The sequence below is a fragment of the Temnothorax nylanderi genome, unplaced genomic scaffold (assembly GCF_030848795.1).
Source record: "Temnothorax nylanderi isolate EJ_2023f unplaced genomic scaffold, tnyl_v1.0 TNYL_tig0016_pilon, whole genome shotgun sequence".
Taxonomy (NCBI): Eukaryota; Metazoa; Arthropoda; class Insecta; order Hymenoptera; family Formicidae; genus Temnothorax; species Temnothorax nylanderi.
This window is the reverse complement of record NW_027249078.1, coordinates 1,296,727-1,310,591: the sequence shown is the minus strand read 5'-3', so window position 1 is coordinate 1,310,591 and position 13,865 is coordinate 1,296,727. Positions and strand designations below refer to the sequence as shown.

At 39.3% G+C, this 13,865-nt stretch overlaps 5 protein-coding genes and 1 long non-coding RNA gene across 9 annotated transcripts; 4 read left to right on the top strand and 2 right to left on the bottom strand.

Annotated features, from left to right (window-relative positions):
- Positions 1-129: 129 nt before the first annotated feature.
- On the top strand, positions 130-948 carry Mrps25 (mitochondrial ribosomal protein S25). The gene is made up of 3 exons (XM_071698678.1): positions 130-266; positions 348-454; positions 607-948. Exons 1-3 carry the CDS (start codon positions 130-132, stop codon positions 873-875), a joined length of 513 nt encoding a protein of 170 aa, XP_071554779.1. The 3' UTR covers positions 876-948.
- LOC139768459 (probable RNA-binding protein 18) lies at positions 882-3,339 on the bottom strand. Of its 2 annotated transcripts, none has more exons than XM_071698676.1 (5): positions 2,917-3,339; positions 2,406-2,503; positions 2,051-2,264; positions 1,770-1,846; positions 882-1,683 (listed from the first exon to the last, which is right to left on the bottom strand). In XM_071698676.1, the coding sequence occupies exons 1-5, from the start codon at positions 2,929-2,931 to the stop codon at positions 1,470-1,472; spliced, it is 618 nt and encodes a 205-aa protein (XP_071554777.1). In that variant the 5' UTR covers positions 2,932-3,339; the 3' UTR covers positions 882-1,469. The 2 variants fall into 2 exon arrangements, with proteins under 2 accessions (XP_071554777.1, XP_071554778.1); XM_071698677.1 differs by having other exon boundaries at positions 2,926-3,338.
- Positions 3,340-3,464: 125 nt separating this feature from the next.
- Positions 3,465-8,754, top strand: Strump (WASH complex subunit strump). Its single transcript, XM_071698613.1, has 17 exons — positions 3,465-3,734; positions 3,977-4,079; positions 4,171-4,362; positions 4,502-4,716; positions 4,853-5,219; positions 5,293-5,568; positions 5,651-5,876; positions 5,974-6,209; positions 6,280-6,531; positions 6,601-6,783; positions 6,866-6,982; positions 7,087-7,259; positions 7,338-7,600; positions 7,691-7,874; positions 7,932-8,152; positions 8,229-8,382; positions 8,479-8,754. Exons 1-17 carry the CDS (start codon positions 3,613-3,615, stop codon positions 8,630-8,632), a joined length of 3,438 nt encoding a protein of 1,145 aa, XP_071554714.1. The 5' UTR covers positions 3,465-3,612; the 3' UTR covers positions 8,633-8,754.
- A 984-nt stretch (positions 8,755-9,738) lies between these two features.
- On the bottom strand, positions 9,739-13,692 carry LOC139768468 (uncharacterized). 3 transcript variants are annotated; one of them, XR_011717363.1, is made up of 4 exons: positions 13,555-13,692; positions 12,793-13,498; positions 10,774-11,241; positions 9,739-10,538 (listed from the first exon to the last, which is right to left on the bottom strand). It is a non-coding gene; the product is annotated as an uncharacterized lncRNA (long non-coding RNA). The 3 variants fall into 3 exon arrangements; XR_011717362.1 differs by having other exon boundaries at positions 9,739-11,241; positions 12,793-13,194; positions 13,280-13,498; XR_011717361.1 differs by having other exon boundaries at positions 9,739-11,241.
- On the top strand, positions 10,269-11,628 carry LOC139768466 (allatotropin). The gene is made up of 2 exons (XM_071698685.1): positions 10,269-10,519; positions 11,010-11,628. Exons 1-2 carry the CDS (start codon positions 10,269-10,271, stop codon positions 11,158-11,160), a joined length of 402 nt encoding a protein of 133 aa, XP_071554786.1. The 3' UTR covers positions 11,161-11,628.
- On the top strand, positions 12,933-13,817 carry Rplp2 (ribosomal protein LP2). The gene is made up of 3 exons (XM_071698681.1): positions 12,933-13,104; positions 13,374-13,472; positions 13,598-13,817. Exons 1-3 carry the CDS (start codon positions 12,933-12,935, stop codon positions 13,666-13,668), a joined length of 342 nt encoding a protein of 113 aa, XP_071554782.1. The 3' UTR covers positions 13,669-13,817.
- The last annotated feature ends 48 nt before the right edge of the window (positions 13,818-13,865 follow it).

The window sequence follows — 13,865 nt, the reverse complement described above, 5'->3', positions numbered from 1 at the left end:
CGGTTAGCGAGAGGAAGGAGGCTGGCTCGCCCGGCTCGCCGTACCGATAATCGTGTGAACTAAAGCGACGGCACTTGACGGCACTGACGGCAGTAAACAAACGGACAGAAGCAGACAAGATCGTGCAGGATGCCGTTTATGATAGGCAAGGAGCCCGTGCGGCGGACGGTGAAGTATCTAATGGCCGGCAAACTGATCCTGAAGGATAAGATACAAATATTGTCCATTAATTACAATACACACAGCGACCATCACAAAGGGACGAGGTAAAGTGCCGTGAGACACGGCTTAACGCGATCACCTGCTTTCGTATTTTAACGTGCTTTTTCCTTTTTCCTTTCTCGCAGAGATTTCGTGTTTTGGCATCTACCGCAGCTGCAGTACAAGAATCCAGATGTTCAGATGGTTACGTTTAGGAACCTAACCCCGTCGCCGTTCATAAAATGCTACTACGGTAATCGTTTTTGAAATTGATTACAATCTCAAACAAGATTTATTTAATATATATTAGTTATATTTTTGCTGCGTGTGGCATTTTGCTGACAAAATCTGTTTTCGACAGACCTGGTTACCCGGAAAATTGTACCAAAAATTTGTATTTTGCAGAGGACGGTAAGAAGATGCTGATAGATGTAGACAGCAAGTCCAAGGACGAGATACTCGAGCATCTCATAAGAGTAATAGGAAAGTCGAAGGAGACGTTGGTCAAGGAAGCCACGACTCAGGAGAAAAAGGACAATCCAGCAAATTTCGGAGTGGGTTGCGACAGAAGCTGTATATGTCACATCCCGGGACAAGTGCCATGCCCCGGCATAGTGCCTTTGCCATATCACATGCGTGGAAAAATCATAATGGAGAGATTACAGAACAAGTAGACGAACTGTAGTTGTTACAAATTCTTGTTACATATATTGTATTTGTATAATTACATGTACATACATGTGTGTATGGAGGTGTATACATCCTTGTTATATCCAAAAGTATGAACGATGGAAGTAACTTGTTCATTTTGCATCTTACTCCGAAGCATGTAATGTATGCGCGTAAAAAAAGATCTCTATATATTACGAAAATACACGTATGTTAACATACGTTTTGAGAGCATTACAATCGCGGACGATTTGAAATATTCGTAGCTCTATGTTTCTCATAACTCTTCGCTTGTAAAAATCAGCGTGTTTGTCTGTCTGCAATTGAGAAATCGAATTGCTCACGGACATTTAATACGAACACGAAAATATATAAGAAACTTTTTTTTTATACACAAGGACAAAATACCTTTTTAATAAACGGTATTAAATGTAGGCATGTCATTATAAACAATATAAATATTCATCATGAAACAAATGTGATGATTGATTAGTTGATAAAAATAAAATAAAAAAACTAACGAGTAAAAAGGGAAAATGGGCTAATGAGAGTTAATAATAATGAGTCAATAATAAAAAAATATATGAAAAATATGCGAATTATCTTCTTGGCTTGTGACGACTGTACGGCTTGTTATGATGGTAGCTTCCACGGCTGTGATAACGCGTAGAGGTGGACGGTTTTTGATTCTCTGCTTTTTGATAGAGATGTATAATCGGCGACCCTTCCAATGGTTTATTCAACTCGAACTCCTCTTGCGATTCTTTCATCAACTTCAGTTTTGCTTCAATTGCTTGAATTGCTGTTTCACGACTGTGAAGAAATTACAGATTTCAATTAAATACCCCTCATTTCTAATTGTTATTAAGAAAGTATTAAGAAAGCTATAAAATTATTACCTTATCTTTTTATCTTCCTTTTTTGCACCAGCTAAGGCAGGAATATCTATCTTTGGTTTTGGCTTATCCATGTCCGACTAAACAACAATTTATTTATTTTATCTTTTATACGCTTGCTCTTTTGCAGAGTTATTCAAGATTAAATATCTATTAATTACAGTTATAAAAGTTTTGTGCACTTCGTGCGTATAATGGATCGTGTTATAACTAACTGAAATAACTTTAAATTTAAGATTTCCATTTAGGCAATTATAAGTATAATAGATATAAATATACCATACCTCAGTAACACTGTGTGCCCATCTGACGATAATATTCTTAGATCCTACTGTCAAGTTATGTAAAGCATCTTTCGCCTTTCTGGCATCTTGGATCGTTTCGTAAGTAACAAATGCATATCCCCTTGGCTGGCCAGCTTGAGGACCCGACCGATGGAACAACAGGTCGAACTTTTCGATTGTGCCGTATTTTTGGACAAGTTTCAGGAGTTTGTACCGGTTGACAAAAGGAGTGTTAGTTTTTCTTTTCAAATTTTTGTTACAGTGCAAAGCACTTTCCATGCATTAAACATGCCGGGAAAGACATTGCGAGAGCTTTCCTCACAAAAAGAAATATTACAATCATGTAAATACTTACTCATTAATTCTTAAATCTAAATTGCCCACCCATAAGCGTCTGTCTTCAACCTGGTTCGACTTTATGGGTTCTAACGGCAAAGGAATCTTACCATCTGGCTGTAAACAAAATAAACATTACATTTTAATGTAATATATCTAACTGAGAGACAAGAGAGATGCTTAAAATACTTTGGACACTTTGAAAGTTCAGTCTATAGAAACGGAAGGCGACTTCAGCCAAACTCTTATTAATCAGCATTCAATTAGAATCACTTGCAGCAAGATTTCTAATGATACTAATCCTTCTTTCGACGTGTCGAACAACAAGAAAACATTGATAAGTCTATTCATGTTAACAAAATACTACTCTACAAGCTAATCACCAAAATCAATCCAGGTTTAGTCAAAGACAAGTTTTAAACATTAAACTCAGCTGTTGCCTCAGTCGTACTAATTGTCTTGTTTACAAATGATTCGTGAAACAATCGCATCGCACCGCTGACTCTTGTATCGGTGTAACGAGCCCTCACCTGACTCACCTCCATTCTACACAAGGGAGACGTTGTTAAGTCGGTCGTATCAACACCGAGAAACCTCGGCGATCAGCGAGCGTTACATCAGTCTTTTCGGGATCCTGAATCTGTTTCGCGAAACCTTACGGAGAAGCTTGGCTCACGGCGACATTCGCGGGGGAAGACTCGTCCTCGGCGAATAATCCGAGAGGGTAGGAACTCGCCGTCGCATCAGGGGACGAAGACGCGCGACGAACCGGTTATCTCGCGGCGATCTCGCAATTCTCGCATCCTACAGGAACATGTGATTCCCTCGCATGATCGTAGATCCAGGGTATTGATCACGGCACTGACGGCACGCCGAGCAACGCCGAGCGAGGAGGAACGACAGTAGCGAGACGCTATCAGACGCTATATACATACGTTATCGCTAATCGCACACCCACGCACGCACACAGACACAACAGACGCGAAAGATTCGCCGCACGCCCTCCCGACATGTGTTGCGGCTGAAACGGGAAGCGGAAGACCAGACGAGTGACGGTCGGTAACGACGGATTTCTTGAAGCACTTCCTGTGCGCAGCTGAGAAGGGATAGAGGGGATCAGATGTCAAAGATGTCAAATCTCATTCTCCTCGTTGCTTCTGCCAAAGATTGATGAGCTCTCGTTTGGGAGATGATCGTTAAAATCGTCTGAATTAAAAAAAAAAAGAATGGGCGACTTTTTGGCGGCCAATAACGTTTGCGGGCAAAACCTGCTGCGGCTGGTATCCCGTGGGAATGCTATCATTGCTGAACTAATGCGATTGAAGGATTATGTACCACCGGTCTTTAGGTCAGTTTGTTTGGGTAAAAGATATACCTTGCTACTCTCTTGAATAATTAACAGGGTGAATATTTACATTACATGGGCGTTAGCTCATTACAATATATTGCGAATATGATTTAATTGTAATTTGTAAATCTCATATGAATATAAATGGTGTAAAGTTTGTACAATTAGAAAATTTGTTATTATATAAATTATAATATTAAGTATGTAAACGTTGCATTTGATAATTGGTTTCTTATTTTCAGCTTGGATTCGAAGCAACTGATACAGAAGTACGGATCGATCATAATTGACTTTGCATACTTCAAGGCAGCCAGTGTTTATGAGCAAAAGATAGAAGATGACTCGGTAAATAATGGTCTTCCTGCAATTTTTATGAGATTGTGTTATTGCTAGAAACTAGGAAAATGCATAAATGTATTGTCTGTATTCCTTCCAGACACTCCAAGAAACCGACGAGGAGCTCCGAAATAACTTTTCAGATATACTCACTAGGTTCTACTTAGCTTTCGAGAGTATACACAAGTATGTCACAGACCTGAATTTTTACATTGATGAGTTGGGGGATGGAGTTTATATACATCAGTCAGTAGACTCTATTATGTTCAACGAAGAAGGAAAACAATTGATGGTATATTTTCCTTTTTCCTAACTACATGTGAGCTCAGCAATTTGCTTGGGAAATTGGTTGAGAATCGGATTCGAATCGATTGTATTAATATATAAAGTGTATGCACAGATTAAAATAGCGCAATTAAACTTTTATGTAGTGCGAAGCTGTGTACCTGTATGGTGTCATGCTATTGCTGGTTGATTATCACTTTGAAGGATTAATACGTGAAAGATTACTCGTGTCCTATTATCGATACAATGCCCAGCGGTCTTCCTCGACAAGAGTGGATGATGTTTGTATGCTGCTCCGTTCAACGGGATATGTGAGGACGTTATCCAAGAGACCAGCTAATTATCCTGAAGAATATTTCAAGTGTGTAATATAATCTGAACATAAAAGAAAGGATAATATAATTGATTAGTTTAAAATATAGCTAAAGTCTTCAAAGATTACAATATAAAATATATAACTTTTTTTATATACGTATAATAAAAAATACATTTTTCAGGAGAGTGCCTTTGCGAGATTTTTTGGTGGATCTCGTAGTTGGTCGGTTGCGTTCGGATGAGATTTACAATCAGACTCTTGCGTTCCCACATCCGGAGCATCGTAGCACTGCCGTGGCCACGCAAGCATCGATGTTAGTCATAATTTTGTCATTTAAACCAACTGTACTGCATACGCAAACTGCCATTATGCGGGAAATAGTAGACAGATTCTTTCCCGACAATTGGGTAATTAGTATTTACATGGGAACAGTGATCAATCTGTGTGACTGGTGGTCACCGTATAAAGCTGCACGAACAGCGTTGAATAATACACTTGAGAATTCAAATGTGAAAGGAATTGCGCAAAAATATGGAACAAAAATGGATGTAAGTAAAAGTTTAACAAATTTTCATAGTCTCGTTATACAAAACTACAGTTTTGTATAAAAAAATATTCCAGAAATTATCGCAAGAGACCGAAGAGGTGCAGCTGGCGGGCACAATGGATGAAAATGCAACAGGTTCTTTAGTGAAATTAGTGAGAGAATGCAATGTTACGTTACATTGGATTCTTCTGCACACTGCTACGCCTACTATAGCGTTAGAAGATTCAAAACGTTCGCGTACTCTACGTCAATTGGTCGTGATGGAAAGCAAATACACCACAGTAAAATGTCTCCGTTTATTGCTAAGCACTGCTCAAATTGAACAGGATGTTAAACAGATGTATAAAGATGTACGTTTTTAGAATCATTCGTCACTCTTGTTACGGTACATATATTTATATGGATTAAGATACATTTTTTTTTTTACATTAGCTCCTGCTCGGAAAAGAAGCCAAATGGTTGAAAGAGAAAGGGATATGTGTCGAACGTATAACTGATCTTGCACAAATCTTTGGAGGCGCCAAATCTATAGATGGTATTGATAAAAACCAAAATCTTTATACATGGTTTATGGAAATAAGTAAACACATTGATTCGTTGAAGCAGGAAGATGGGCGAAAAATAGTACAATTATTACAAGCGTTGGAACAAGTCCAAGGTAAAGAAACATGAATCGATAGATATTTATCCTACCTAAAGTAGGTCCATACAAACAATTTTATCATGCTATCAATATCACCTTATTTTCTTCCCAGAATTTCATCAATTAGAAAATAATCTACACATTTCACAATATCTCGCTGACACACGTGAGACTCTACACAATATGTTGCGTACAGGCAGCATATCTGAAGATATCATGATAAGTTTAAATATCGTGACTGATTGTTGCTACGCGTGGAATATTATGGAATCTTTTATCGATGTAATGCAGGCGAGCATAAAGGGAAATCCGCCGACCGTCATCAAACTAAAAGCTCTTTTCCTTAAAGTAAATACGTATACAATTAAAAATAATATGACGCACGCATTACATATTTTACGCATTATATTATTTTTAGATGGCATCGGCATTGGAAACTCCATTGCTGAGAGTAAACCAAGCACGAAGTGCGGATTTATCTTCGGTATCCCAATATTATAGCAGAGAATTAGAAGGATATGCAAGGCGCGTTTTGCAAATTATACCTGAAACTGTGTTCGGTTTGTTAGCAGAGATAGTACATCTTGAAACTAATTCATTTAAGGAGATTCCTACTAAATTGCCCAAAGATAAGCTTAAAGATTATGCACAACTGGCTGAAAGATTACAGGTATTTTTACTAAGAATTCTCATTATACGAATTACGTTTATTAAAAAGAAAATACTAATATTTTTATAGATGGCGAAATTAACGTATGCCGTGTCGGTCTTTACAAAGGGTGTTTTGTCACTGAGAAGCGTTTCTTTAGGAGTTTTAAGAGTTGACTCACATCGTCTTTTAGAGGACGGTATACGTCAGGAGCTTGTCAAGAAAGTTACCTTGGCTTTACAGAACGGCCTCAATTTTGATCAGAAATCCAAGGTAAATTTTGATAAATGAAAATTTTTAATTTATTCTAAAATTATATGTATATATCTAATAATTATTGTGAACATTTCCCTAGACACCTCTTCTACAAAAACTGAATAATTTATCTTCCATTATGGACGGATACAGAAAATCTTTCCAATACATTCAGGATTATATTAACATAAACAGTTTGAAGATATGGCATGAAGAAGTGAGATAATTATATGATTATATGATCTCGATATAAGTTGCACAAAAATATTCTCATATGCGCGTACATTCTACATTCCACTCTAAAAATATGCCTATCCTTAGATTACATATATTATAAACAATGCGGTTGAGGAAGAACGTAGAGGCTCTTCCTGGTTACCAGGAAAATCATGGAGACAGTTCCAAGAAGATAAGCATGCGTTTTCGACGGATAATAATTCCTTGACGTTCATGGGTAGACTTGCCAGAGAGCTTATTCGTATCACCGATCCCCGGTATTACGTTATTTTTATTTCGATTTTGCTCTTACGAGATAATTGTACTACATCTCTAATCCGCATGCATCTTTTTAGAACCACCGTGTACATAGAACATTCTCTAGCGTGGTATGATATTAAAACGCAAAATGAGATCTTAAATTACAAAGTTTTCTCGGTGATATTAGAAACAATAGGCACGCCGGGATTGTCGGGGCTGGACAAGCTTATCTCTTTCTTCGTTGTCATGGAACTGGAGGCTTTGGTTCATTATATAGAAAAAAGCATACGGAACAAAACGTGGATATCACTGTTAGAAGATTGTGAGACCACTTTAAATTCTTTAGACAGTGCTAAAGGTAAGAATTCAAGGCGCATTAGAAAAGTACGTGCAATTAAAGTGAGGATAATCAACATTATTATAAAATATTGGATCGCGTATGCCTCAGGTAACATTACGAAACTTCACAATTCTATAAGCGCTAGCAGCAGCAAACTGTGGTCGTCGGCACTCGAGTGGACGTTGAAAATAGGTCACTACCAATTACTCAGGAAAAAAATAGCGTACGAGCTAAACACTGCGTGCAAATTTGAAGCGAAACATATGGAAGCGGCACTTCGAACATTAAACACGTACGTGGAAACTAATTTAGTTTTGCGATTTCTGTTCTAACTTCTTTCACTTTTTAGGGCTATTTTATGTGAGATAGCGAAAAAAGATGGCAATAATGAAACGGAACCGGAGAGAAGCGAATTGCTTCATGAGCTCAGCGTGCGATTGGACTGGGCTGGCATCAGTGATCCGCATAATAAAGTTTATATTAAGCCACCAAAGATGGATAATATAGCTATTATCATTTTCTTATTTACAGCGTCGCAGTTAAATAAATTATTCTACTGCAAACATACAGGTATAATTATATATGTACTTTTATATTCCGTAATGAAATTAAGTGATGTAACAAACAATTTATATGTTTATTATAGCAAGTCTGTTAAGCAAAAGATATCAGGATCCCGTCGACGCTGTGGTATTTGCCATAGGAATACAAACGATTCTCCGTCAATTCCACGTTTCTGTGATGAATCGTTACGTGAAATATCTTTGCACGTATGTCCTGTCGTTTGTCACCGTGGAGAGGTAGGAATGATTACTTATAATCTTAATGTCATGGACGCGAAAATACAACATCGCTTGAGATGGATATTACTAACGAGAAGCTTCTTTTTTTTTCAGTATGAAAACGGGAGGTGATGCGGAAACTGAAGGAGCTACTAATCTTCATTTCTTGGAGCTTTTTGTGAAATATTCTGGCATTCCACGCTCTCTTATCCTTAAAGAAATACCTGTCGTCGTTTTAGATCATTCCCTAGTCAAAATGACGAAATAATGCTTCATCTGAAATAATATTACATATTGTAAATATAAATCATATATTACTACATATATTCCTACACATTATAAAGACTTATATATATTTTTTGTATAAATAAAACAAGAAGATAAAGAGGATTTTTATCAAAGGGTATGCCTCGATATTTCTACTGTGTATAGAAAAGTTCCTCGTACTTGTAATTTGAAAATTGGGCCACTCAGGTAATTACAGTTCTCTCGCAATTTAATTACGCCTCTGCTTTTTTAATTTATTATCAGACGGTTCTAACGTTCACATCGGAAAAAAATGTCGCATACGGCGAACGTGGCTCACGATGTAAATTACGTAAAAAGCGTGGGCGTGGCATCGTCATCACGAAAAGTGTCCTGAGAAGGATCGTCGGATACTGCAGGGAAATTTCGCATACGCATTGGCGGCTAGACGACGCACGTACGGCGACGGCGGCGGCGGCGGCGATTTCGACGTCTTTTTCGCATCTCCGTCGGCTCGCACGCATCTTCGTAGGTGCTTACGCGGGCAATTGCAGCCATCTCATCGGCAGAGATTTCAATGCGACGATAAAACGTCGATTTGCCGGACGCATTAAAGAAATTAACGGGAAAGTACGATTGCCCGGCGGCCTCGTCGGCGTCGCGGCCGCCGGCGACGCCGTCCTAGCCGCCGTCGACGCCGACGTCGGTGGCTTCGTACAAAGCGACACGGAATGGTCACAGAGCCCAGTCCTCAGCTCACGCATGCACGAATCAAGTCGACGTTCTTCTCTCTGGGATTATTGGGAATCTGGGACCGACGTGCACAGCGCGTATCGCTAAAATTTACATCTCGATCTCGCCTGCGGGAAGAAATATACCAAAATCAGAAATGTGTCGATTTACATATTCAAGACGTATTTTTGTCGCGTTTGAATACTATCACCCTACTGTCATCCTGCAACTTTTTATAAATTTTAATTGAATATCTAGTGAAGCACTTTTCGAGAGAAGATCGTCGATTTAAATCATTATTTTGTATAAAAGGATCACGTTGAAAATGCAACAAGTATTTCGCATTGAAACTTAATTACTCACTATTTGGAAATCATTATAAGATTTTGTTTCACATTCATTTCTACTTAGCCAGTGCAATTTATTTCTCTTAGCCAGTGCAATTTATTTGTCTTTGTTATTAATAATCTAACATTCAGTGCTTTTGTTTCTATATAATGGAACGTTCCAAGCGAAAACAGAAGTTATCATCTTATTTCTATTAATACACTATGTATTGATACAGGCAAATTAAAAATAAAATCTAAATGTCGTGTATACATTAATAATCTATTTCTGTCGTACCGCAGTAAGTACAAATTATAATTAAGATACGATTATCTGCGCAATGATGATGTCTGTGCGGATCAATACACGACGTTCCGACATTCTAGCAAGATCTCGTAAGAAATTCATACTAGAAATTAAGAAATGTGTCGCTTGATCAATCATAAACGTGTTAACGACGAATGCAAACTTCGTGCGAAAAAAATATCGCCCTTTGCGTAATTATAATACGCGTAATTACGCATTATTGCACATTATCTGAATGTTCATTATCGCGTTCGATGTGTCTCTTTGTTTCTGCGCCAGGAAATCATTAAATCATGCGGGCAATATTGGCGATCGTGTTGATGTTCGTCGCGGGGTGCTTCATTGCAGCGACCACGGCGTCCAAGGACCGCAATTATCCCCCTTTCTTTAAGCACCGGACGAAGCTGAGGGAGATCCGCGGTTTCAAACCGGAATACATCTCCACGGCGATCGGGTTCGGGAAGAGGGACAGCCTCGCGGAGGCCCCGAATTTCAACGGGCGCGAGAGAGATTTGTTGTCAGCTCTGAGGAACCTCCCGCGCGCGTGAGTATCTCAACTGGCTCTACAAACAATAAAGTAAAAGAAAAATATGAAATTGGGAACGTTTCGCGTTGAATTAAATTATGAGGGAATTTCCGTGTGTAGTTTCGCTATAGACAAAGCGTCGATAATGATACAGAACTTATTGGACATGAATAAAAAGAAAAAGATAAGCGTCTCTGAATAGAGATTCTATGATTCATCAGTTGTGGGGACGACTTTGATTATATATAAAAGCTGCGATTAAGTTAATTTACCAAGTAGAGCCTGCAGGATTTTGTGTGGACAATATCAAATTATTAATTGCTCGTTTATATAATATAAAATGGAAAGGAAGATTAGAGATTAGAAGTGTTCTTTCGCTGGTTCACTTGATCGTCGACTAATAGTTAAATCGGAGTTTGGTCGGGGTGACCGTGGACTCTCCCGTTGCGGCATCAAAATATTCAAAATCGCAGGAAATTTCACCGGACGTGAAATAACTTGATTGCAGGGTGTCGGCGGATGCGCTACTCCGGTTGATGCAGACGAATCCCGCGCTGGCTAGCAAGCTGACGCAGCTGTCGATGCAAAACGACCAGGGCGACCAAGAGGAGTCGATGACGGAACCCTCGAGGCCCGGGAGAACGTTTGCTCTGTTTTAATCCCAGCGATCGCGACGCAAACGACGAAGGGATATATGTCTTAGGTTCTCAGGCGAAACGTGTTCGATATACCCATATACCCTGGAAACATATGTTCTTATATTTCTCGGTTCTTCGCATATGTATCGCGAAATATTCGCGTAGACGCTATTAATATCTTACCTCCCTCGTAGTTTCTCCGCGACCGAAGTAGGTGCGCGAAGAAACGACTAAATATTAGGATCGAGGGACGTTTTTCTTTTCTTTCACCCGACAAACATACAGTCGATCGATGTAAAATTAACTTTGTGTAGAACGATGTCGAAAATATATGTATATATCGATAGATGTATCGTATAATTGTGATTGTTTCTCTTTTTTTAATCGTTAAAGATTCGATATACTAAATATTATGTGTGTAAAATCGATGAATATACAGAAATGAAAGTAGATAAAAGAAAATAAATAAATGCACATTTCTCTTTAGAATTGCTCTTCTCTCTTGCACGATCTCCTTCCACGTTAATAAAATATTTTGTAAGCTATACGTATATAAGCAATTTCAATTAATTCGCATTATAATATATTTATAAAATATATAAAATGCAAAGAAAAGAAAACCGTCGATTGTAACCGAAGGGGGCGATCGAGGACCTCTAGTTTGATTTGTAATTGAAAATATATCATTTGCATAGAAAAATTCTAAGTTAATCAAGGCTTCTTCTATCGTAAACTATAGAAATATATATCTTTCTGTCAGACCGCACAATAGCGTCATATTTATTTGGTATATGTTTTGCATACAAACGTATATTATTAAAATGAAAGACATTGACGATTTCTTTACATTTTATAATGTCTTTTTTAGGCTCAAGTTATTCTAATTTTTAGTTATGGTTTTTATAATGTTGCGCCATTACACTTTATGGACGCAGCACGGAATAGAACCAGACAATCGTGTACGTAACATGGAACGGTAACGTGGATAGTTACGTTATCGACGATGCTCGTTTGCGTTCGAGAGTTCGAGAGGGCGCGACCGGAAGACACGAGTCCCTCCATCTGCCGTCATTTCGTCACATCAATTTCTCCCGGTTTCTCTCCGATTCTTTTCCCAATTTCTTCCTTCCGGTGCCAGCTCGTGCACGTTTCGGCATCGTTTCGGCGGGGTTCACGTTTCGTGTCGTTTAAGACTTAAAGGTACGTGTACAGCCGAGTTACGCTTCTGCGAGGAATAATATTCCGCATTCCGAGTCGTCCGAATATCGACGGCTCGCGATAATCCCACGTCCTCGTTCGATCGCGCTTTGCAACTTGTCGCGTCGCCGGATTCCGCGCGTCACGTTTGCACACGAGACAGCTCAAACGTTCGAAACGTGATTCGCGAACGATATCGCTTCTCCCTTTTCCGTGAGTCATAACGTCCGCTCTACCGCGAAAAGTAACGCACCTCCGAAACGTAATGTAAAGCACTTGATGGAAAATAACGAAACGCGTTCTCGCATCAAGCGCGATAGGTTATGGCCCGGCATAAATATATCAATTTCTGAGATACAGATACATCAATTGTCACGCTCCGCGATCACGCGAATGATACTTATAGTTCTTGTATGTACATACAAAGCAAACGTATCACGCACGTTTGTAGAATACCTTATTTCGTGATGATCACCGATTCACCATCTTTCGACTGAGTGACCATGATGGCATATCCTAACTGAAATTAGCAGTTAGCACTTAGAATAATTGCATTGTACCGAATCGGTATGTATTTTAATGTGTCGTTTTGCAGAATGCGTTACGTGGCCGCTTACATGCTGGCTGTTTTGGGAGGCAAGGCCTCGCCAAGCCAGAATGACATCGAAAAGATCCTGTCGTCGGTGGGTATCGAAGCCGACGCTGAGAAGCTGAAGAAGGTCATCACCGACTTGAATGGAAAACCGATAGAAGAACTGATCACCCAGGGTACGTCAATGCGTTTTTTAAAACGCTTGTTAAAAGCATTCCCTGCCTCTGCGTGAACCGAACTGAGCTTGTAGAATGAAACGTGGGCTCCTGAAATAAATTACCTTCACTTTGTAATTCTTTTACTCCTGACTTCCAATTTTCTGATCAATTTCTTTACAAAATTGAAGCATACGCGAAGGGACGAAAGGCAGAGATTGAACGTCGTCTACGAGTCGAGCTATGCGTCACCCTGAATTGAATTAAATATCATTTTGTTGCGATTTTAGGCAGGGAGAAGTTATCGTCCATGCCAGTTGGCGGTGCGGCTGCCGCTGGTGCCCCTGCAGCTCCCGCTGGCGCGGCGGCTCCGGTCGAAGAGAAGAAAGGTGGGTTTATCAATTAACTTCTGATCCTAGAAAGTTTAATTCTAACTCACAATTTAAAGCGAAACGTATTCAAGGTACTTACAGCAATACCAAATGAATGAGACGAATAATTTTTGTTTCAACAGAGGAAAAGAAACCGGCTAAGGAGGAATCTGAATCCGAGGACGACGACATGGGCTTCGGCTTGTTCGACTGAAGATACTTTTCTTCTCTCTTTTTATTTTGTCAAAACGGGACGAACGCGCTGCATTCTGTAGCAGTGGTGCGAGCAGTTTCCAACTTTTGTAGACTTAAGGGATCAGCGCTGATGCTACTGCTGGAGAATAAAGCGTACTTTTAAACAAACTCAATCTGACCTCTATATCCCTGCCTCGCGTCCTAATCGCCGTTCTC